The 22,500-nt window shown below is 36.6% G+C and overlaps 2 protein-coding genes across 4 annotated transcripts in view; both read right to left on the reverse strand.

Annotated features, from left to right (window-relative positions):
• LOC128663107 (mucosa-associated lymphoid tissue lymphoma translocation protein 1 homolog) overlaps positions 1-22,500 on the reverse strand; it is a 167,587-nt gene that overhangs the window by 122,490 nt on the left and 22,597 nt on the right. The gene's annotated exons all lie outside the window — the stretch shown is intronic.
• Positions 8,200-22,500, reverse strand: part of LOC128664474 (uncharacterized) — a 41,746-nt gene continuing 27,445 nt past the window's right edge. The window contains exons 4-5 of the mRNA XM_053719299.1: positions 10,515-10,716; positions 8,200-10,333 (exon numbers count right to left, since the gene is read on the reverse strand). Of these exons, the coding sequence (XP_053575274.1) occupies positions 9,830-10,333; positions 10,515-10,716 (706 nt within the window). The 3' untranslated portion in view covers positions 8,200-9,829. The remainder of the gene's footprint in view (positions 10,334-10,514; positions 10,717-22,500) is intronic.

Below are 22,500 nucleotides of genomic sequence, written 5' to 3' on the forward strand. Positions count from 1 at the left end.
ATTTTATCATTTTTTTTATAGTAAATTATAAGATATGATGAAAATAATGGTATTTTTAGAAAGTCCATTTAATGGCAAGAAAAACGGTATATAATATGTGTGGGTATAGTAAATGAGCAAGAGGGAAATTACAGCTAAACACAAACACTGCAAAAATGTAAAAATAGCCTTGGTCCCAAACGGACAGAAAATGGAAAAGTGCTGTGGTCATTAAGGGGTTAAGGTTGTTTGTTCTCAATAAAGCAATCATTTTTATATACTGTGCTGCCGTGTCCTACTTTAGTAAGTGTGCCATAATTGTATAACACTTACACTTTCTGTTTTCTAAGTGTATGTATCTCTATGTTAAAGCCCTTTGTCTGCCTTTTGAGATCTCATATCTTTGAGCGTTTATAACTTTGTGTGCAATATTTTTTTAAGAATAATTTTTTATTAGATGGTGTTATTATGAGTGTAACTGTATTGTGTAATGTATGTTTTATGTGTTTTGTGACACTTTTTAGTTTCCCGAAACAGTTAACCAGAGCTCTGAAGTCGCGGTAATCATTCTAGCGTAAATCGAGATTGAGCTCACGTGTTCGTATTTACTTTCAGCTTGTAATAAGAGCACAATTTAACTTTAATACGAATGCAAAAACCCAATATCGCTTGCGCGCAAACAATAATACTCCACTTTTAATCTGGCCCTATATGAGCAAATTTACATACATTATATATAAAAAAAAAAATTGTGCAAATGTGTTTTTAACAAGTGGCATTTTCATTTAAATGTTGATTACTTAAACTGTATACAATTATGATTCACTTACACTTAAGGGGACAGTCTACACAAGAATTTTTATAGTACAAAAAGCTAGATAACGCCTTTATTACACAAATTCATCAGATGAAGAAGGGAAAGAAAGATTTGTACCCTTTGAAATGCGTAAGCCCCCTTTTGTGGCTTGTGCCTCCCTTTCATGTCCAATGAATTGTTTTTTTTTTTTGTTTTTTTTAAACAAATTTTTATTGAGGTTCTTTACCAAACAACAAGTATTGCTTTTCCATACATAATGAAAAGAAAAATAAATTGTTACAGAGTAAACTGCCAAGACAAGGTCACCTAGGTGCATAGTATAGTTAAATGACAGATTACCTATTAGCTATAAACAAGAAACTCTGTTCAAACATTAAACCTACTGCAAGGTGTAAGTGGCCATATAGAGACCGCCAAGATGTTGTAGTACAGTATAGGGCAGGTAAGCAGTGATGTGATGGGGCCACTCATGAGCCCCTAATGAAGAACCTCTGTTTTATGTTTTTTAAAGCTATAATTGGGATATATTGTAAATAACCAGGTAAATATCAAACATAAATTAAGTAATAGTATAAGAGCTATTTAGAGATATATAGCAACAAGGTAAACCTCAGTGTAAGCTCAATAGTTATATAAGACTTGTTTAGGAAAACATTATTTGTGAGAAAGGAAAATAATACTAAACAATCTTGCTCTGCTTGGAGGAAATGTAGTGCCAATATAAGTTTATAGTGCAAGACATATTTATAAAAAGGAGAAATAAGGTGTGGTATTGGGTAGAGAAACCACATAATTCACTCTCCTGAAATAGGAGATATATTAAGGTGGGGGGGGGGGAGGTGGTAAATTGAGTATGTTAGACCAAATATTTAAGTAAAGCGCTATATCACATAAAAGGGAATGACAATGATGCAGGACCTGCCTGCTCTAAAAACTATATAAAGAAAGCTGTGTATATATATTCTAGGCCTTTTTACTGAATTGTTGATGTCATTTAGGCAAGGGCTATATGTTAATTGGAGTGTTAAGCAAATGGGCCAAAGGTAATAGACTTAGTAGGGCACGGGGTATGGTTGTAATTGTGGGAATAATGGCGAAAATTGGTATTCCCCTACTTACTATTTGGTCTCCCATCTATATATGTGATGCAGATCCCGTCTATAAAGCTAAACATGAGAAGGACAGAGTATCCCGGCCGCAGACACTCACGTCTTAAAAACATTTAAAGTGGTAGAGATCAGCATATCAAGCTTTAGTGTAGCTATAAGTGACCATTAACTGTGAAGGGAGTGGGGGGAGTAAAAACACATATGTGTATACATATATATCTATATAAAGGGTACTCTCTTTGACATCATAATATGTTATTTTTATCTTTGTCAGGCTAAAGAGATGGCCTCTAGAGGGAACATTAATAGCTATCTACTATCAGGGGAGACTTGTGTATTTATGATCGAGGTATGGCATATGCTATTGTCCAGTACGACAAATTCAGGTACTACGGGCCAAAGCAGCTGGAGAGCTGTACATTTCCATCTTTTGTCAAGTGTATGTGTAGCGCGATCATTACTCATATCAACATTCTACATACACAACACAGCACCTTAACATAGAATATCTTTAAATAGACATACATGCATCTGATGCTGTATATTATGAGAGGGAAAAGTGGTAGGAATAACTCAGAAAAAGAAATTCAGTGAAGTCCAAGCTCCACCTGCTGTGGAAAAGGTTCCCCTGGCATTAAACATAATAAACCTTAAACAGAAGCAGGCAAGGGAATAGCACTTATGTGGGCGAGACAATCCAGCATGATGAACTATATCAAACAATAGCTCTATAATGCAATCTAGACCTTAAATATATACTTAAAGAGGTCACCGTGGTCTTGCCGTGAACAGTCTGTACATTAACAATAAGTGCGGTGCCTAGCAACACAGAGACAGGGTCTCCATAAATATATTACTATAGCTAAACATGGAAATTGCAATAACGGAAAGCAGATTAAGTAACTGCATCAGAGCATTAAACTTTGGTATAACATTAATAGGTCCATCTTGAAGTGGTGATATTGGTTGATCGCAAAACCACATTGTTTCCCTTTCACATTGCAATGGATTTATTAAAGGAGATTTTTAGCCCACTCCTAGTCTTTCATGCAAAGCCAAAGTCCCTACCAGTGTCCTCAACTCAAGAGAGGGATCATAGATAAAGTAATGTACATTTTGGGCTGATTTCTTATCCATCCGGCTAGTTTGCCACTTGTCAAAGATATCTCCGAAGGCCACACCAGAGGATAGATGGTACCAAGCTAGGAGGTCTCGATCCGCCAGAGCCGATGAGCCCCCAACAGCACTTACAGTGTCCAGAGGTGTACAGCGTGCAGCTTTCGGCAACCCGCCTCCATTTTCTTGCTTGTTTGGTTGTGCCACCGCCATCGCGCTCTCCGCTCCCAGAGTGACCTGGAGATGAAAGCGAGTGAGAGAGGTACGCCGGGGCCCCAGAGCATCCTCCCCCTTGGGTATCTCAGTAACAGCGGGAGCGCGGTAAAGGTAGGCACTGGGCGCTGTCTCTGACTGCCGTGGCGCAGACACCACAAAGCCCGCAAGCACCTCTTGGCAGCTATTCAAAAAACAGTGGATCTCTTTCATAATGCACTCTGCGGTATCCATGTTGGAGTTTGGCAGCAGTCGTCAGGTTTAGGAGTAGCACAGTCGCCGTCAGTAAGCCTCTGTCGTCCCCGTAGACACTATGCAGGCCCTAAGATGGCGGCTCCCCAAGCCGCTTGTAGACAGTTTTCTCCCGATACATGCATAGTTTCATCAGAGCAGTATTATAAATTTTGGGAATAGGTGCCAAGGTCAGTCATGTCAGTAAATTTTCATAGTGGGACCGATTTAGAAGCGTGCAGGGTCACTAGATCTATAAATTATATGTGTAGTATCCGGAGCTCCTGAAATGTGCGACCCATCAGCTTCCCAGTTGGCTCCGCCCCCTGTCCAATGAATTGTTAACCCATTGAATACTGAGGAAATCAACTTTGGAGAGTGTTTGGAAGTACCTGGAAGTGTCTGACACCAACATAGCAAAACCTGACCAGTTTGCATCATATGTCAACGGCTGGATCTATACTCCAGAAGGCATTTGAATACACATACCATCTACTTACCTCATACTGATTGAGGTTGTTGAAAGTAAGTGCAGATCTGATAGGGTGCCGGATCACTTTCTGCTGAATGTTTTTCACTTTTTGGGATTGAACCTTTTTAGAACTTTTCAAGAAGTTTTTATCTTTACTTTTATTTTTATAATATATTATATTTCATTATATGTTATTATATTTAATGAATTTGTGAATAATTAAGCTGGTTTCATATGTATGCTGCTTTGTATTAATATACTAGGTTTCATGCACAATACATTCTATATAAAATATAATGTAACCAAATTGATATATATTTATATATACACACTGTATTTCTTGCAAATTACTATTGGTGTTCTTTTGAATCACCTATTTTGAGTTTTCTTTAGCGCCATCCCAAACCCTTTTGTCAATCTATTACTACAATAAGTCAGAGGGACTTATTTGAGTTTTTCTCTCTGGGACTGGCAGCTTCTGTATTACAAATACATGTACATCGGGTTCTAGATGCACTATTTCTTTGAACCGATTTACTTAACAGAGACAGTGATTTTTTGAGGGGAGGGTGCTTTTGGGGCTTGTCTGAGGACAATTTTGGTTGTCAGCAGATATTCTATTATTTACATATATATATCTGTGTGTATATATTTACAGACATACTGTATATACACATATAAGCACATAAATACATATGTATGTGTGTGTATGTATATATATATATATATATATATATATATATATATATATATATATATATATATATATATATATATATATATATAATGTATGTGTGTGTGTGTGCATTGGAGCCCTTTGCAGTCAAGTAGCTGAAAACATAAGCAGGAGTGTTAAATACCGCTCCACTTGTAATCTGGCTCTTAATTGGGGATACATGTTTACCACCAGATGAGATAATGAAACATAAGCCAAATGTTTCATATTTGCTATAAAAATTAGAAACAAAGGCCAAAAATATATAATTCAGCATTATAAAAAATCCAGTTAAAGGGACAGTCAACACCAGAATTTTTGTTGTTTAAAAAGATAGATAATCCCTTTTATTACCCATTCCCCAGTTTTGCAAAACCAACACTGTTATATTAATACACTTTTTACTTCTGTGACTAACTTGTATCTAAGCATCTTCTGACCGCCCCTAATCACATGACTTTTAGTTATTATCTATTGACTTGCATTTTAGCCAATTAGTGCAGTGTCTGCCACGGGCGTGATCACAATGCTATCTATATGGCCTACATGAGCTTGCTCTCCCCTGCTGTGAAAAGTAAATAAAATAGAGGCGGCCTTCAAGGGCTTATAAATTATCATATGTGCCTCCCTAGGTTTGCTTTTAACTAGAATACCAAGAGAACAAAGCAAAATTGTTTATAAAAGTAAATTCGAAAGTTGTTTAAAATTACATGCCCTATTTGAAAATGAAAGTTTTTTTTAGACTTGACTGTCCCTTTAAAGCATATACATTATTATTAATATTATACAAATTACAATGGCACGTATATAATGTTTTTTTAGATATTTCTCACAATCTCTATTATTGCTTCAAAGGGCTGTACATAAAAAAAAACACTCTACCACTTTATCTTTTTAGTTCTCCCTTTCACCATGCTCATTTTTTTCCTTTATGTCACTTTTCTCAGGAGCCGGAATTGTGCTTAGAAATGCAAGCAGATCGTGAGACTTGCACGGTAAAAAAAGCCAGGAACTATTAGTGTTTGGGAGCAGTCTTGCACCGGCGCACTGGAAGCTGCATCCATTTGATCTGCTACAACACCTTCCTTGCCGTGCCTAATTAAATATTAAATCTGGCATGCGCTATTTGAGAAAACAGTCCACATTTTTACTGTGCGCTGCTTGTTTCCCTGCAGAGTGGGAAACAAGCAGCTGTGCATGGTAACAATGTATAAGTGTATTATTTTAAAAGCATGCTCCTTTGAAGTCTATACAGGGGGAAGTTAACGCAATTGCGATATCCGAAGTCCAGAAGTTAGCACTAAACTTTTTACTTTTCATTTGTAATACGTGCGGTAACCCACCTGCATTAAAAGTTTACTTTTAGCAGTGTTAGCGTGCAAATAAAAATTAGTGCGCCACTTGTAATCTGACCCTTAGACAGCATAGAAGTGGGAAGACATAATGCCATAGAACCTCACCTACAAATGCTGCCCCTTAAATCCCGCTGCCCTAGGCACAGGCCTTGTTGGTTTAGGCTTAAATATAGCCCTCGTTTGATCTTTTCTTTTTGTTATTTAAATAAAAACAAAAAAGTATTACATTTGCATACTATTTGCAGCTAGAAATATACATTCCTGAAACAAGTGGTATATGTGGCTAGATTCATTTCTCCAAGAGGAAACTTCTCCATACCCCATGATGTTCTGCATAAGTTCTTTTTTCCCCTTATTTTTAAATTGATTCCTTTTTGTTTTACATTTCAGTACACAAATACAATGTGTCACAACCAGTCCTAAAGAAATTGTTTAAAGGGACATGAAACCTAAATATTTTCTTTCATGATTCAGATAGCAGCATACAATTTTAAACAACTTACCAGCGTACTTCCTTTATCTAATTTACTTCATTTTTATGGTATCCTTTGTTGAAGGAGCAATGTACTCCTGGGAGCTAGCTGATCCCTTTGGGTGAGCCAATGAGAAGAGGCATATATATGAAGCCACCAATCCCAGTCTATCTAGGTATGCAACAAAACATACCAAGATAATAAAATTGAATTTGAAAAATGATTTAAAGTTTCATGCTCTGTCTGAATCATGAAAGAAAATGTTTGGGCTTCATATGCCTTTAAATAGATGAGAGATCCAATGATATAGCATGTAGTTCCAACCATCAAGTTATGGTAAGCAGATGTTTTAAACCAATGTCCTCGGGACTACCAAAGCATGCAGGTGTAAGCCAAAAAATACAGGGAGTGCAGAATTATTAGGCAAATGAGTATTTTGACCACATCATCCTCTTTATGCATGTTGTCTTACTCCAAGCTGTATAGGCTCGAAAGCCTACTACCAATTAAGTATATTAGGTGATGTGCATCTCTGTAATGAGAAGGGGTGTGGTCTAATGACATCAACACCCTATAATCAGGTGTGCATAATTATTAGGCAACTTCCTTTCCTTTGGCAAAATGGGTCAAAAGAAGGACTTGACAGGCTCAGAAAAGTCAAAAATAGTGAGATATCTTGCAGAGGGATGCAGCACTCTTAAAATTGCAAAGCTTCTGAAGCGTGATCATCGAACAATCAAGCGTTTCATTCAAAATAGTCAACAGGGTCGCAAGAAGCGTGTGGAAAAACCAAGGCGCAAAATAACTGCCCATGAACTGAGAAAAGTCAAGCGTGCAGCTGCCAAGATGCCACTTGCCACCAGTTTGGCCATATTTCAGAGCTGCAACATCACTGGAGTGCCCAAAAGCAGAAGGTGTGCAATACTCAGAGACATGGCCAAGGTAAGAAAGGCTGAAGGACGACCACCACTGAACAAGACACACAAGCTGAAACGTCAAGACTGGGCCAAGAAATATCTCAAGACTGATTTTTCTAAGGTTTTATGGACTGATGAAATGAGAGTGAGTCTTGATGGGCCAGATGGATGGGCCCGTGGCTGGATTGGTAAAGGGCAGAGAGCTCCAGTCCGACTCAGACGCCAGCAAGGTGGAGGTGGAGTACTGGTTTGGGCTGGTATCATCAAAGATGAGCTTGTGAGGCCTTTTCGGGTTGAGGATGGAGTCAAGCTCAACTCCCAGTCCTACTACCAGTTTCTGGAAGACACCTTCTTCAAGCAGTGGTACAGGAAGAAGTCTGCATCCTTCAAGAAAAACATGATTTTCATGCAGGACAATGCTCCATCACACGCGTCCAAGTACTCCACAGCGTGGCTGGCAAGAAAGGGTATAAAAGAAGAAAATCTAATGACATGGCCTCCTTGTTCACCTGATCTGAACCCCATTGAGAACCCGTGGTCCATCATCAAATGTGAGATTTACAAGGAGGGAAAACAGTACACCTCTCTGAACAGTGTCTGGGAGGCTGTGGTTGCTGCTGCACGCAATGTTGATGGTGAACAGATCAAAACACTGACAGAATCCATGGATGGCAGGCTTTTGAGTGTCCTTGCAAAGAAAGGTGGCTATATTGGTCACTGATTTGTTTTTGTTTTGTTTTTGAATGTCAGAAATGTATATTTGTGAATGTTGAGATGTTATATTGGTTTCACTGGTAAAAATAAATAATTGAAATGGGTATATATTTGTTTTTTGTTAAGTTGCCTAATAATTATGCACAGTAATAGTCACCTGCACACGCAGATATCCCCCTAAAATAGCTATAACTAAAACAAACTAAAAACTACTTCCAAAACTATTCAGCTTTGATATTAATGAGTTTTTTGGGTTCATTGAGAATATGGTTGTTTTTCAATAATAAAATTAATCCTCAAAAATACAACTTGCCTAATAATTCTGCACTCCCTGTAAGCAAAATGAATTACATAGTTAAGCTGCCTGGAGCAGCCAACTCCACCCCTCTTATCAGTGTTTAGACACAGGCATTGTATTTCAACTGAGTTCACAGCTTCTAGGCATGCTCCAGCAGATAATCCCTATGCACTTTTGCATTCTACCGAAAGAACAATAGATATAGATACAGGCATAGAAGGAAATGTGTGGGGGGAGTTAGAGCTTTACAATTCAGAAGCTAAAAAGAAAGGGTTAATGGCGAGGCACTGCAGTATAAATTTGCAGGTAAAGTAATTAAAGTACATATTATTATATTTTGTCTCTATCCCAACTTATTTTATGTCCCTTTAATATAATTAAAATAACATCAGGTAAAAAAGAATGCATTGCAATTTCAATTTTAAAGGGACATTAAACACTTTGAGATGGTAATATAAAATGATAAATCGTGTGTATATGTGTGTGTATATATGTGTGTGTGTATATATATATATATATATAAACAACTCTGCAATATATTTTCATTGTTTATTTTGTTCCCTTCTCCTATTATTCTATTCTGAAATTGTAAGATTTTCAGTTCCTGCACACTCTAGTGACCTATTTATAACTGTCCCTAATTGGCTACAGTAGAGATGGTAACCTAAGTTACAACATGGCAGCTCCCATTGTTTTATAGACACTAAAACTTTACAGTTATTTTTTCAATATTCAAACAGCTAATGAAACTTTAAAAAAATACATCTACAAGTTATTCTCAGACTAATCTTTTCTTTGAATGCAACATTCTATCTAGCATTTATTAAGTGTTTAATGTCCCTTTAATAAGCTATGCAAAACAGGCATATTGAATAAACAAAATAATATTTTTACAAATTATATTTTCCTATTTCCTAGTCAAAAGATAACCCTAATAAAATCACATCTGTGACAAGCTCTAGTAAACTGCTTATAATTTTTTTTTTACTTATAAAAGTGAATATCTTTGTTCAGTGACTAACTAGGGAAATCTAAGAATAACATCAAGAATAACATGACATTATTTGGCAGCACAGACAAATACCCATTGGGCTACTAAATAAGGGCCATTAGCGGAGTACTATTTAGTGCTTTAATTTAAGCACAAACAGCGCCAGAAGCTTTTAATGTGTGCGGGTTAGAGCGCATGTTACAAGTTGAAACTAAAGTAAATAGTTTTTGTGCTAGTGAAACCCGACGCCCGCTAAATTCAGGACTTCGGATATCGTGACCATGCTAACTTCCCCTATAAACTTTATTGGAGCGTATTATTAGTAAAAAAAACTAACACCGATCACTCGCGCACTAACCTGACCATGTTTGACCAAGTTTGCTTTCTCTCTCTCTCTTTTCTTTCTCTCTCGCTCTCTTTCTTTCTCTTTTATTTCTTTCTCGCCCTCTTTTTCTCTCTCTCTCTCTCTTTTCTTTCTCTCTCTCTCTCCTCTTTCTCTCTTTTCTTTCTTTCTTTCTTTCTTTCTTTCTTTCTTTCTTTCTTTCTTTCTTTCTTTCTTTCTTTCTTTCTTTCTCTCTCTCTCTCTCTCTCTCCCAGACACAGAGAAACAAACTCTCTCTCTCTCTCTTTTTCTCTCTCTCTTTTCTCTCTCTCTTTCTTTCTTTCTTTCTTTCTTTCTTTCTTTCTCTCTCTCTCTATTTTTTTCTCTCTCTCTCTTTTATTTCTCTTTCTCTCTCTCTCTTTTCTTTCTCTCTCTCTTCTTTCTCTCTCACTCTCTCTCTCTCTCTTTTCTTTCTCTCCCTTTCTTTTTTCTCTTTCTTTCTCCCTCTCTTTATCTCTTTTTTTCTTTATCTCTCTTTTCTCTCTCGCTTTCTTTTCTCTCTCTCTCTTTCCTCTCTCTCGCTCTGTTTCCTCTCTCTCGCTCTGTTTCCTCTCTCTCTATCTCCTTTCTCTCTCTTTCCTTTCTCTCTCTCTCTCTCTCCTCTTTTCTTTCTTTCTTTCTTTCTTTCTCTCTCTCTCTCTCTCTCTCTCTCTCTCTCTCTCTCTCTCTCCCAGACACAGAGAAACAAACTCTCTCTCTCTTTTTCTCTCTCTCTTTTCTCTCTTTCTTTCTTTCTTTCTTTCTTTCTTTCTCTCTCTCTATTTTTTTTCTCTCTCTCTCTTTTCTTTCTCTTTCTCTCTCTCTCTCTTTTCTTTCTTTCTCTCTTCTCTCTCTCTTTTCTTTCTCTCCCTTTCTTTTTTTTTCTATCTTTTTTTCTCTCTCTTTCTCCCTCTCTTTATCTCTCTTTTTCTTTATCTCTTTTCTCTCTTGCTTTCTTTTCTCTCTCGCTCTGTTTCCTCTCTCTCGCTGTTTCCTCTCTCTCTTTCCTCTCCATCTCCTTTCTCTCTCTTTCCTTTCTCTCTCTTTCCTTTCTCTCTCTCTCTCTCTCTCTCTCTTTCCTTTCTCTCTCTCTCTTTCCCCCTTTCTCTCTCTCTCTCTCTTTCCCCTCTCTCTCTCTCTCTTTCCCCTCTCTCTCTCTCTCTTTCCCCTCTCTCTCTCTCTCTCTCTCTCTCTTTCCCCTCTCTCTCTCTCTCTCTCTCTCTCTCTCTCTTTCCTCTCTCTCTCTCTCTCTCTCTCTCTCTCTCTCTCTCTCTTTAGAGAGTAAGACTAAGATTGTGGCGGGCTATTTCCGTGGGAGCACTGTTATTCCTCGAACACTACCTGTTTGGATAATTATGCTGCACAAAAGATGAACTTTGCTGGGAGCTGGTTGTAGTTAGTGCTAATTGCAATTGGACAGGGTTTCAGTTTGGATTAAGGGAGCTAATTTATGGGGTGAGTGTTTATGAAAGTGCTGGTACTAATTGATTGATATATTGTCCTTTTTCTTGAGTAAAAGAAAGGAGGGAAATAGTTATTTACAATGTGCGAATGTGTGTGGGTTTGATATATTTTGCCTCTTGTGAAAACTATAGTATAAACAGGATAATTACAAATATTACCGGTGGTGGTGATACCAGTACCCCACAAAAAAGCCCTGAGACGTAATAGCTGCCTATATTACTTTAGATCTAGTACTTTTACATTTGTGTACAGCTTGAGTTTAATAGCTGATCTGCCGCCATTCAACATATCAAGACTGTCAATATGTTGGAATTCTGTCACTGGAAACTGAACTTCACATGTATTATAGGCCACAGTTTGTTTTTAAATAATTTAATCAGTCACTTTCATTCCTGACTTCCTATTTCATTGCTGGACCTCATTGACGTTGTTTCCATCAGTAGTAATTTGTTTGTCATCATTGTTTCAGTCATTTTGTTGTCACTTTGTCACAATAGCATATAGAGTTTTAATGCATTGCATTACATCAGGCTTAATAAAACAGTAGATTATCAATGTGATCTGTGGGGATCCATTTGCCAAGTGCTGAAAGATAGATATTATCTGGGAAAGCAAGATTAAATGTATAAAAATAATCATTGTTTTCCAGGTTGCCATAGAAGCCCTGCAGGACAATGACTAAACAGCTATTGAACTTCCTAGTGCAGAAAAGTCACTGAGCTTTGCAAGGCATTTCACACCATTAGTCCCAACAGCATTCATTTAATATGTTATAGAACCTCTATCTATCTATCTATCTATCTATCTATCTATCTATCTATCTATCTATCTATCTATATATCTATCTATCTATCTATCTATCTGTCTGTCTGTCTGTCTGCACATAGTGCAGAATTATATAACATTATATTAGCCTAACATTATAAAACATAATTGTACCCGATTAATTTTTAGAAAGAAACGCTTTTTTACAGACCCGCTCTCTGTACTCTGCTGAGCGGGTCTGTTATATTTACTCAGCGCATCGGGCCAGCTGTATAGTCACAGCCCGGCCCGACCGCGCCATAGCACTAAGTGCAGCTTGGCCTGACCGTGCCATAGCACTAAGTGCAGCTCGGTACAATTATGTTTTATAATGTTTGTGCAGAATTATATAACATTATTTTTAAGGTTTACTGTCCCTTTAAGACTCAAAGCCCCCAAATCCATAGGGGAAGAGAATTACTTTAAGAAAATGATGCTCTGGGTGCTTATTAGAAGTCTTAATATACAAATATCAATACTACACTAGACATCGATAATCTTTCTTGCATAGAGTCCCAGTCTATCTCCAGGGAGAAACTGATAAAAGCCAATAAAAGAGATTGTTAAACAATAACAGTGGCAATACCTGTTTTCTCCCAACTCAAGTCCAAATTGGTTTCTCCAAATAATGGAAGTGGTGAGTGGTGTTTGACCATTGAAAATCAATTGCAGCAAACACGGTGTTGTTCTGTTCTAATAGTGTTCAGACTTTGTTGATATGTTAATCTATTGGAAAGCTGCAGAAAATGTTGCAATTTAAAGGGTTTTATTATAAATGAAGCAGCTTTGCGAAAGAGAACATTTATTATTCAGTTACCCTTTTTACTTAAATTTGCTTGGTGAAAAAACAACAACCAATCAGCATCATCAGTGTCAAGTTCACTCTATACTTTATTGTGAGCCTGTGGGATTTCACCATGTTCTTGCATGTTCATTGTAAACCTTCTTGAACTGAGGAAGAAAAGACAAGTGACACAAGGGCCCATTTATCAAGCTCTGTATGAAGCTTGAAGGGCCGTGTTTCTGGTGAGCCTTCAGACTCATAACATGATTAAGGTCAATTGCTGACCGAAACGTCATTATTGTATGCTGTGATGTCTCACCATTGAAGGATTTTTTTGATGCAGAATGGAGGTGCTGTTGCTTTAATTTGAGCCTTCAGACTCGCCAGAAACACCAGTTATGAAGCAGCGGTCTAAAGACCGCTGCTCCATAACCTGTCTGCCTGCTCTGAGGAGGTGGACAGTGATCGCGTGAAATCAACCCAATTGGCCGCGAATCTGCAGGGGGCGGCGTTGCACCAGCAGTTCACAAGAGCTGTGCTCTCCGCATTCAGCGATGTCTGTCGGACATGATCCGCTGATCGGATCATGTCGGACAGACATTTCATAAATAGGCCCCTATGTCTGCTCATGTCATATACACACTCCCTTGTAAGTCCTGGGACAGGCAAGCAGGATATGGCTACTGGGGAATTTTTGATGTAAAATATGTTTATTTTTTTACATAGAGATATTCATGTGATATTTTCTTTCAAGTGGTTAAGCATATGAGTAAAATGTAACTTTAAAGCAACGGCATGCGTGGCTGCCATAAGAAATTGTGTTTCAAAACATATAAGTACTGTAACCTCTCATCACGAAAATGTGAGTATGAAAAAAAGACAAACATTTTAAGATGCAATTGCTAAACATGATTTTTGTTTTCTCACATTTCCTGCAGATCTCGTTTGCTGTATGAGTCAGCCCACTAATGGTGGACTATACAAGAGCGATGAAGAGAGGCTTAATGGATCTAGACCATAAATTAATATGTACATCCAAAAAGGAGTTGTTGGCTATAATATGCAGTGTGCATTGCCCGTGCACAAACTAACTGTTTCATTCTAAAATGTCTTGGAATACTCACAAATGTTAAAAAGACCAGTTTTGCATTGTATCACAAATTTTTAGCTGTCGTATTCAATAAGTGAAAAATGGTGAAGAAACTGTTATGTATAGGGCCTGTTTTCATTGAGCCAAACAATGGAAAAATATTGATTGTAATTAGTTTGAATTTGAAAAGTGCCTATTGGTGGATGAAAACGAGCTGAAAATATTTTGTGATCAACCCCAGATTTAGTTAATGGTCTAAATTTAAATTTGCTTTAATACGTATCGTGGTGTTGTCAGTTTTAACAGGTAAACCGTCTGTAGTGGGAACAAAGGCGAACAAATTTATAATAGTTAATGAGAACATGTATTTCATATTGTATTCTATGATCCATTTAATATTGAATACATACTTTCTCTGGTCACATTGATGTCTTAAATGTTAATCTTTCTATCATAATACAGAACATATCAAGTTACTGACAAAGAAACTTTGAGAAAAGGAAATGATTTTCCTAAAAGCGTGGTTGGATATTCTCAGAAATATTATGAAATATTGATGTGGAAAAATGCAAAAACTGAAATGTGCAATCTGGTTTTCAGAAGGCTAGATTTGATAGATCGGCCTTGGAAATAATTTCTCACTCAAACATGATGATATTTGGAGTTAATTAATGTGTTACTAATTTATTCCTAGAGCGAATGCATGTACTGTGTTAGCTATGTGAAAACAAAAGAAAAAAGACAAAGGTTGCATGTCACACTTGTTGTGGAACACACCTAAACTGTGACAATGATCATGGTTCTAGGTTGTCTTTGTGAGCCCTACATGGGCCCAAACAGCCAGACCACACCCACGAGTTTCTCAAATCTTGACCATATCCCTAAACCTGGTGCCCTCACAGCCATGTCTTGTTTAGACTTTGCAAATTGATGCTACTTCAAATCAAAACCACAGTATGTCAAATTAATATAACTTAATGGCTATCTGATTTGCGCACGCTCTTTAAAGAGACATTCTAATGCAAAAGTTACACATGATAATTCTTCAGGTCATACTGAACCTAGCTAAATATGGGATGATCACATTTTGTTGCTTGATAATTATATGATGTTAATGGTTACAGATGAACCCTTTTTAATGTAGATGTGATCACCTTCAGACATTTTTATTGTTTATTGGCAGAACTTTATTGGTTTGGTGAAAAATGGCCCAACACTAAAATGTGCCAGTCCTGTTTGACTAATTACAATCCACATTCTTGATACTTAATATGATATGAAACCCAAAAAAAAATTGTGACTCAAAAAGCAATTTTTTAAAAGTTTTATTTATAATTAGGTTATCAAATTTGCTTAATTCCCATAGTATTCTTTGTTAAATAAATACTTAGGTAGGTGTCTGGGACACAACATACCTGTGATATAATAGCTAAACCCCTGATACCGCCATTTTATTTGTCCTTAATCCTGACCATTTGGATTTTTTCATTACCAAAGTGGGAAAGAAAAAAAAATAAGTGTTGTTTTCACTACCAGGTGAACCTCAGAAATTGCTATCTTCCAAAAACAAGCACAAGATGGTGAGTAACCCCTGAATAGGCAATGAAAGCATTGCAGCTCCTGAACAGTAAAATGGTGGCCATAGGGAAGTGTTTGCAACTGCCAGTCCTGATTGGTTTCCTGGCAGTTTCTTGTTCAGATGCTACAATGCTTGCTACTATGTTTGGAGCTTCAGAATACCTATGTAGTTAGTTTTTTCGGGGATTAAATAGACAGTCTACTCCAGAATTTTTATTGTTAAAAAAAGATAGATAATCCCTTTTATTACCCATTCCATAGCTTTGCATAATCAACACGGTTATATTACTATAATTTTTACCTTTGTATTTACCTTGTACCTAAGCAGACTGCCCCCTTATTTAGGTCTTTTGACAGAATTGCATTTTAGCCAATCAGTGCAGACTCATAAATAATTTCACGGGAGTGAACACAATGTTATCTGTATGGCACACATGAACTAGCACTGTTTAGCTGTAAAAACTGAGATAAGAGGCAGCCTTCAAGGGCTTAGAAATAAGTATAAGAGCCTACCTAGGTTTAGCTTTCAACAAAAAATACCAAGAAAACAAAGCAAATTTGATACTAAAAGTAAATTGGAAAGTTGTTTAAAATGACATGCCCTATCAGAATCATGAAAGTTTAATTTTGACTTGACTGTCCCTTTAAACAGTTATCTAGGACCAGTACTTGACTGTCCCTTTAAACAGTTATCTAGGGCCAGTAATGCAAACATGCCATGTATTAACAAATCAGAGCATATCATTTTTGCATCAGAATTTCCTTTCAAGAACCTCTCAGGAGTAAGGAAAGGATTTGAGTGGGTTGAAACGTTGTAAAGTAACTATATTGTGCCATTGATTCAATTGACTCTAGTCTGATTTCTCTAAGTGATTTATAAATAACATGATATGACTAACGTACACAGGAAATATAAATCAGATCATATATTTGTTTTATTCTTGGCATAACACGTGGCAGCATTACTGTGATATCCTCTTGGCTCTGGGTTTAACTTGTTATTATGCTGAGCAAAAGCCGTCTTTATTGAGAGCAATAATTCTGTCCCATCAGGTTAATGGAAATCCTTGCCAAGAGCAAATATTTTGAAGATTTTAAAGAGCAAAAGAAAAAAAAAGATTTATATTAACATTTAGAGGTAGTACAATAATAATTGCAATGAGTAATCTCAACTACATAATATTATGAATAAGACTATTACAATTTTGGCAATGAATCACTTAAATACACGCCAACATATAAATGCTTAGGGAAAGCAAAGTGTAGGCTGTTTGCTGTATCTAAGTACCTCCTGCTCAGACTGCAGTGCAGCTGGGAGCCTATTCTACTGATGACCCACAGATTAGGTTTAGTTACTCTAGCAAAGATAGATGGGGGGAAGCTGTGTCAGATAATACAAGGAAATAGTATGTTTAAAATGGTTAATTAATCTACTTCTGTCACAAAGGGGATGCAAACTAACTAATACAATGTGTGTGGAAGGGCCACTGTACTAAACAAATTATTTCCCCTTTTAAAATGACATTGTACAATAGATTTTTCTGTGTATAAATGTTTTGTAGATGATCCATTTATATTGGCCATACAGGTTTTTGTTTGTAAAAATGTATAGTTTTGCTTATTTTAAAAAACACTGTGCTGATTTTCCTAACTCCTATCCAAGCCCCAAAGTTTTAAAAGTACACTGTTGTCTACCTACTCCAGCTTGCTCCTGTTTGTGTAAAGGGTCTTTTCATATGCATGGGAGGGGGTCTTTTTGCTTTCCAGCCCATTTTAGTTGGTGTCCCAGCCTAACCTTTTCAACAGAGCTAAACTGGGAGCTTCTAAGTTAGTTTTTAAAAGGTTTTATATTGGATTTTTATATTAGTATCTGTGCATATGTGCTTTATAGTAGTGTATATTACATGCAGTTATATGACCATTGGTGTATATTGTCCCTTTAATGTGTTCCAAATTACTTGTTATAACTACCAAATGGTATTAAAAGTATGGCAAATTGTTCCTTCATACTTATTTTTGTATTTAAAATTGCTTTTTTTCTTAATGAAACCATCACCTACGGAATTTGGCGACGCTATACAAATAAATGATAATAATAATCACCTAGGACATACCCATAAAACTATGCTGAGCCTGCAAATAAATCAGACCTGCTAATATTATTTATGTTAGGTATTGCAATGCTAATTGTGACTGGTGAGTTTTGAATAAGTACAAACAGCTATTTCACATACAAAATCTCTCTCTCCCTCATACCCCCACTGGAAGATTAAAGGGACAGTCAACACCAGAATTTTTGTTGTTTTAAAAGATAGATAATCCCTTAATTACCAATATCCCCGGTTTTGCATAACCAACACAGTTATAATTATACACCTTTTACTTCTGTAATTACCTTGTATCTAAGCCTCAGCAGACTGCCCCCTTATTTCAGTTCTTTTGACAGACTTGCAGTTTAGCCAATCAGAGCTGTCTCCATGGTAAATTCACGTGCATGAGCTCAATGTTATCTATATGAAACATGTGAACTAATGCCCTCTAGTGGTGAAAAACTATCAAAATGCATTTAGATTAGAGGCGGCCTTCAAGGTCTAAGAAATTAGCATATGAACCGCCTAGGTTTAGCTTTCAACTAAGAATACCAAGAGAACAAAGCAAAATTGGTGATAAAAGTAAATTGGAAAGTTGTTTAAAATGACATGCCCTATTTGAAACATGAAAGTTTTTTTGGACTTGACTGTCCCTTTAAGTAGTGCTCATGTCTCCAATCTACAAAAAAAAGTCTGATACTTTATATTTTCAGTGTAGGTTTGGATACAATAGGCAAAAATTAGCTATTTCAAATAACAAATAAAAGTAAACAATCTGTCTGCAAACAATGAAATATAATCCAGCAGGTAAAATGGACAATTGAGTACAATGTCCCTTTAAAATCACTTCTTCATTGATTCTTTTCATTTGTCATGAATACCATTGCTCTGTAGACAACTGCCCTGATAAAATTTACCAATCAAATATCAGTAAAAAGTAATGGTTAAAAACAGGAAAACAATAACATGCTAAAATGCTATGAAAAAGCAAATACATAATTGTGCAATGCAACATAAACTTGTGTATCTTTACTAAGAAGGTGGGTGGGATGGTACTAATGTAACACTGAGTGAAGTGTACAGTAAAAAGGGGGATATGTGAGATGAGCATTAGAATCTGATGGCTGAGAGCAGAGTCAAAGGATGTGTGGAGAAAAAAAAACCTCAGAGACAAATGTATATTTCTATGTCACCAATATTTAATGGAGTTGAATCATGTGGTATCGGTCTCCCATCTTCCCCCCATTCCTGAATAATTTTTTAAAAAGCATAAATATGATAGATACATTTGCTTCCTGTCTGATGTAAAGCTGCGGAATTAAGTTAAAAAGTATCAAACCTAGTTAACATTTTTACATTCTTACTCATATTACTAGTGGAGCTCTATTTAAATGCTCCCGCTTGAGAGTTAACTGAGCTAGAAGTAAGCTTTTTGCACATCGGGTTACGCTTGTATTATCAGTTGAAAGTAAACTGTTTTTGCTCGCTAACCCAATACGCACAAAAAGCCAACATACAATATTGTGTGCGCAATAACCTATTTCCCCATGGAGCAAAAAAATTGTATAAAACCTAACACCCTACTCACGTGCAATCCCAATCGCATATTCTCAAGTGCAACATGAAAATATGAATAATTTACATTCCAAAGTTCTTCACATAGAAGAATATGTTCTATTTATTCATAAATACATATTTCTACATATATCTGATGATATTTTGGTACAATATACAGTATATCTATACCTATATGTATATACATGATTATATATAGGTATATATATATATACACTGCTCAAAAAAATAAAGGGAACACTTAAACAACACAATGTATCTCCAAGTCAATCACACTTCTGTGAAATCAAACTGTCCACTTAGGAAGCAACACTGAGTGACAATCAATTTCACATGCTGTTGCGCAAATGGGATAGACAACAGGTGGAAATTATAGGCAATTAGCAAGACACCCCCAATAAAGGAGTGGTTCTGCAGGTGGTGACCACAGACCACTTCTCAGTTCCTATGCTTTCTGGCTGATGTTATGGTCACTTTTGAATGCTGGTGGTGCTTGCACTCTAGTGGTAGCATGAGACGGAGTCTACAACCCACACAAGTGGCTCAGGTAGTGCAGCTCATCCAGGATGGCACATCAGTGCGAGCTGTGGCAAGAAGGATTGCTGTGTCTGTCAGCGTAGTGTCCAGAGCATGGAGGCGCTACCAGGAGACAGGCCAGTACATCAGGAGACGTGGAGGAGGCCGTAGGAGGGCAACAACCCAGCAGCAGGACCGCTACCTCCGCCTTTGTGCAAGGAGGAACAGGAGGAGCACTGCCAGAGCCCTGCAAAATGACCTCCAGCAGGCCACAAATGTGCATGTGTCTGCTCAAACAGTCAGAAACAGACTCCATGAGGGTGGTATGAGGACCCAACGTCAACAGGTGGGGGTTGTGCTTACAGTCCAACACCGTGCAGGACGTTTGACATTTGCCAGAGAACACCAAGATTGGCAAATTCGCCACTGGCGCCCTGTGCTCTTCACAGATGAAAGCAGGGGCACACTGAGCACATTTGACAGACGTTACAGTCTGGAGATGCCGTGGAGAACGTTCTGCTGCCTGCAACATCCTCCAGCATGGACAGTTTGGCAGTGGGTCAGTAATGGTGTGGGGTGGCATTTCTTTGAGGGGCCGAACAGCCCTCCATGTGCTCGCCAGAGGTAGCCTGACTGCCATTAGGTATCAAGATGAGATCCTCAGACCCCTTGTGAGACCATATGCTGGTGCGGTTGGCCCTGGGTTCCTCCTAATGCAAGACAATGCTAGACCTCATGTGGCTGGAGTGTGTCAGCAGTTCCTGCAAGATGAAGGCATTGATGCTATGGACTGGCCCTCCCGTTCCCCAGACCTGAATCCAATTGAGCACATCTGGGACATCATGTCTCGCTCCATCCACCAACTTCACTTTGCACCACAGACTGTCCAGGAGTTGGTGGATGCTTTAGTCCAGGTCTGGGAGGAGATCCCTCAGGAGACCATCCGCCACCTCATCAGGAGCATGCACAGGCGTTGTAGGGAGGTCATACAGGCACGTGGAGGCCACACACACTACTGAGCCTCATTTTGACTTGTTTTAAGGACATTACATCAAAGTTGGATCTGCCTGTAGTGTGTTTTTCCACTTTAATTTTGAGTGTGACTCCAAATCCAGACTTCCATGGGTTGAAAATTTTGATTTCCATTTTTTAATTTTTGTGTGATTTTGTTGTCAGCACATTCAACTATGTAAAGAACAAAGTATTTAAATTAGAATATTTTATTCATTCAGATCTAGGATGTGTTATTTTAGTGTTCCCTTTATTTTTTTGAGCAGTGTATATATATATATATATATATATATATATATATATATATATATATATATATATATATATATATATATATATATATAGGAATATTTCTTTACAAATACTTAGAACATATTCTGCTATGTGCAGAGCATTGAAATGTGAAATATTTAAACAGTATAACATTTTATTAAATATGAATATTGCATAAATATGATTTTAGATTTTTTTATCTACTTAACTGCAAAGGGCTCCAATGCACTTATATATATGTTTATATTGTATACATATGTATTTATGTGTTTATATGTGTGTATATATGTCTGTATATAGACATATATACTGTATATATACATACATATAATATTTAGACATGTATATGTATGTACACAGTATCTCTCTTAAAACCCTTTGCCTGCTTTTTTTTCTCTTTCTTCTAACACCTGATACCTCATATATTTGAGTCCTTTTGTGCAATATTTTTTTTATATTTTTTTTTTCAGATGGTGTTATTATGAGTGTAACTGTACTTTGTAGTATATTTTTGTTGTGTTTTGTAAAAAAAAATTTGATCGCAAAACAGTTAACCAGAGCTTTATGACCTGGCACATTTATTTTCTACTTATACGAGCGAAAAACCCTTATCACTCATATGTAAGTGTTAGTGCTCCACTCGTATTCTTACTGCATGCTGCAATGCTCTTGATATTTTGATACTGTATATATATATATATATATATATATATATATATATATACACACATACACATACACATATATACACATACACATACAATCAGTTCTGCTCTATATTACTATACATATACTATATATATATATATATATATATATATATATATATATATACACACAAACACTATCAGTTCTGCTCTATATTACTATACATATATATATATATATATATATATATACACACACACATACAATCAGTTCTGCTCTATATTACTATACATATATATATATATATATATATATATATATATATATATATATATATATATATATATATATATATATATATATATATATATATAAACGTATTACTGCATGCTGCAAGAAGACAACAAAATTGCAGTATCTATAGACACTGTATGTGTCTAACTAGATTTGTACAATTACACAGGTACCTCACTGTTTCATGTTTACAGGTAGATAAACCAGAAAATATAGCTCACAAGCTCATCTGAAATTCGACATCTATAGTGTAAGCCTTTATTTAGTATTTCATATAATATTAGCATGTATTCACTTGCCTTGTGAGTTAAAAAAAAAACATATTAAAGGGGCACCGTATTGTTTTCCCCTTAATCTGTTCCCAATAACTTGATATTTCTGCGGCATAGTATTAAATATATTGGAAACTTCTCCTTTAGAATTCTTCTTGCAATTGAAATAGTTGGTTTGCTTATTGAAACCACCACCCAAAATGAACATTTTGGCATCTACTAGTCTTTGTTTACTGAAATAGATATGATAAGCTACTCTTTTGGCAGGCTCATCCCATTTGAATGGGTATGTTCTTGAGAAGAAAGAAAAAATGCCCATAAATTCAATAATTACAAGTAA

This window comes from Bombina bombina, chromosome 6 (assembly GCF_027579735.1).
Source record: "Bombina bombina isolate aBomBom1 chromosome 6, aBomBom1.pri, whole genome shotgun sequence".
NCBI lineage: Eukaryota > Metazoa > Chordata > Amphibia > Anura > Bombinatoridae > Bombina > Bombina bombina.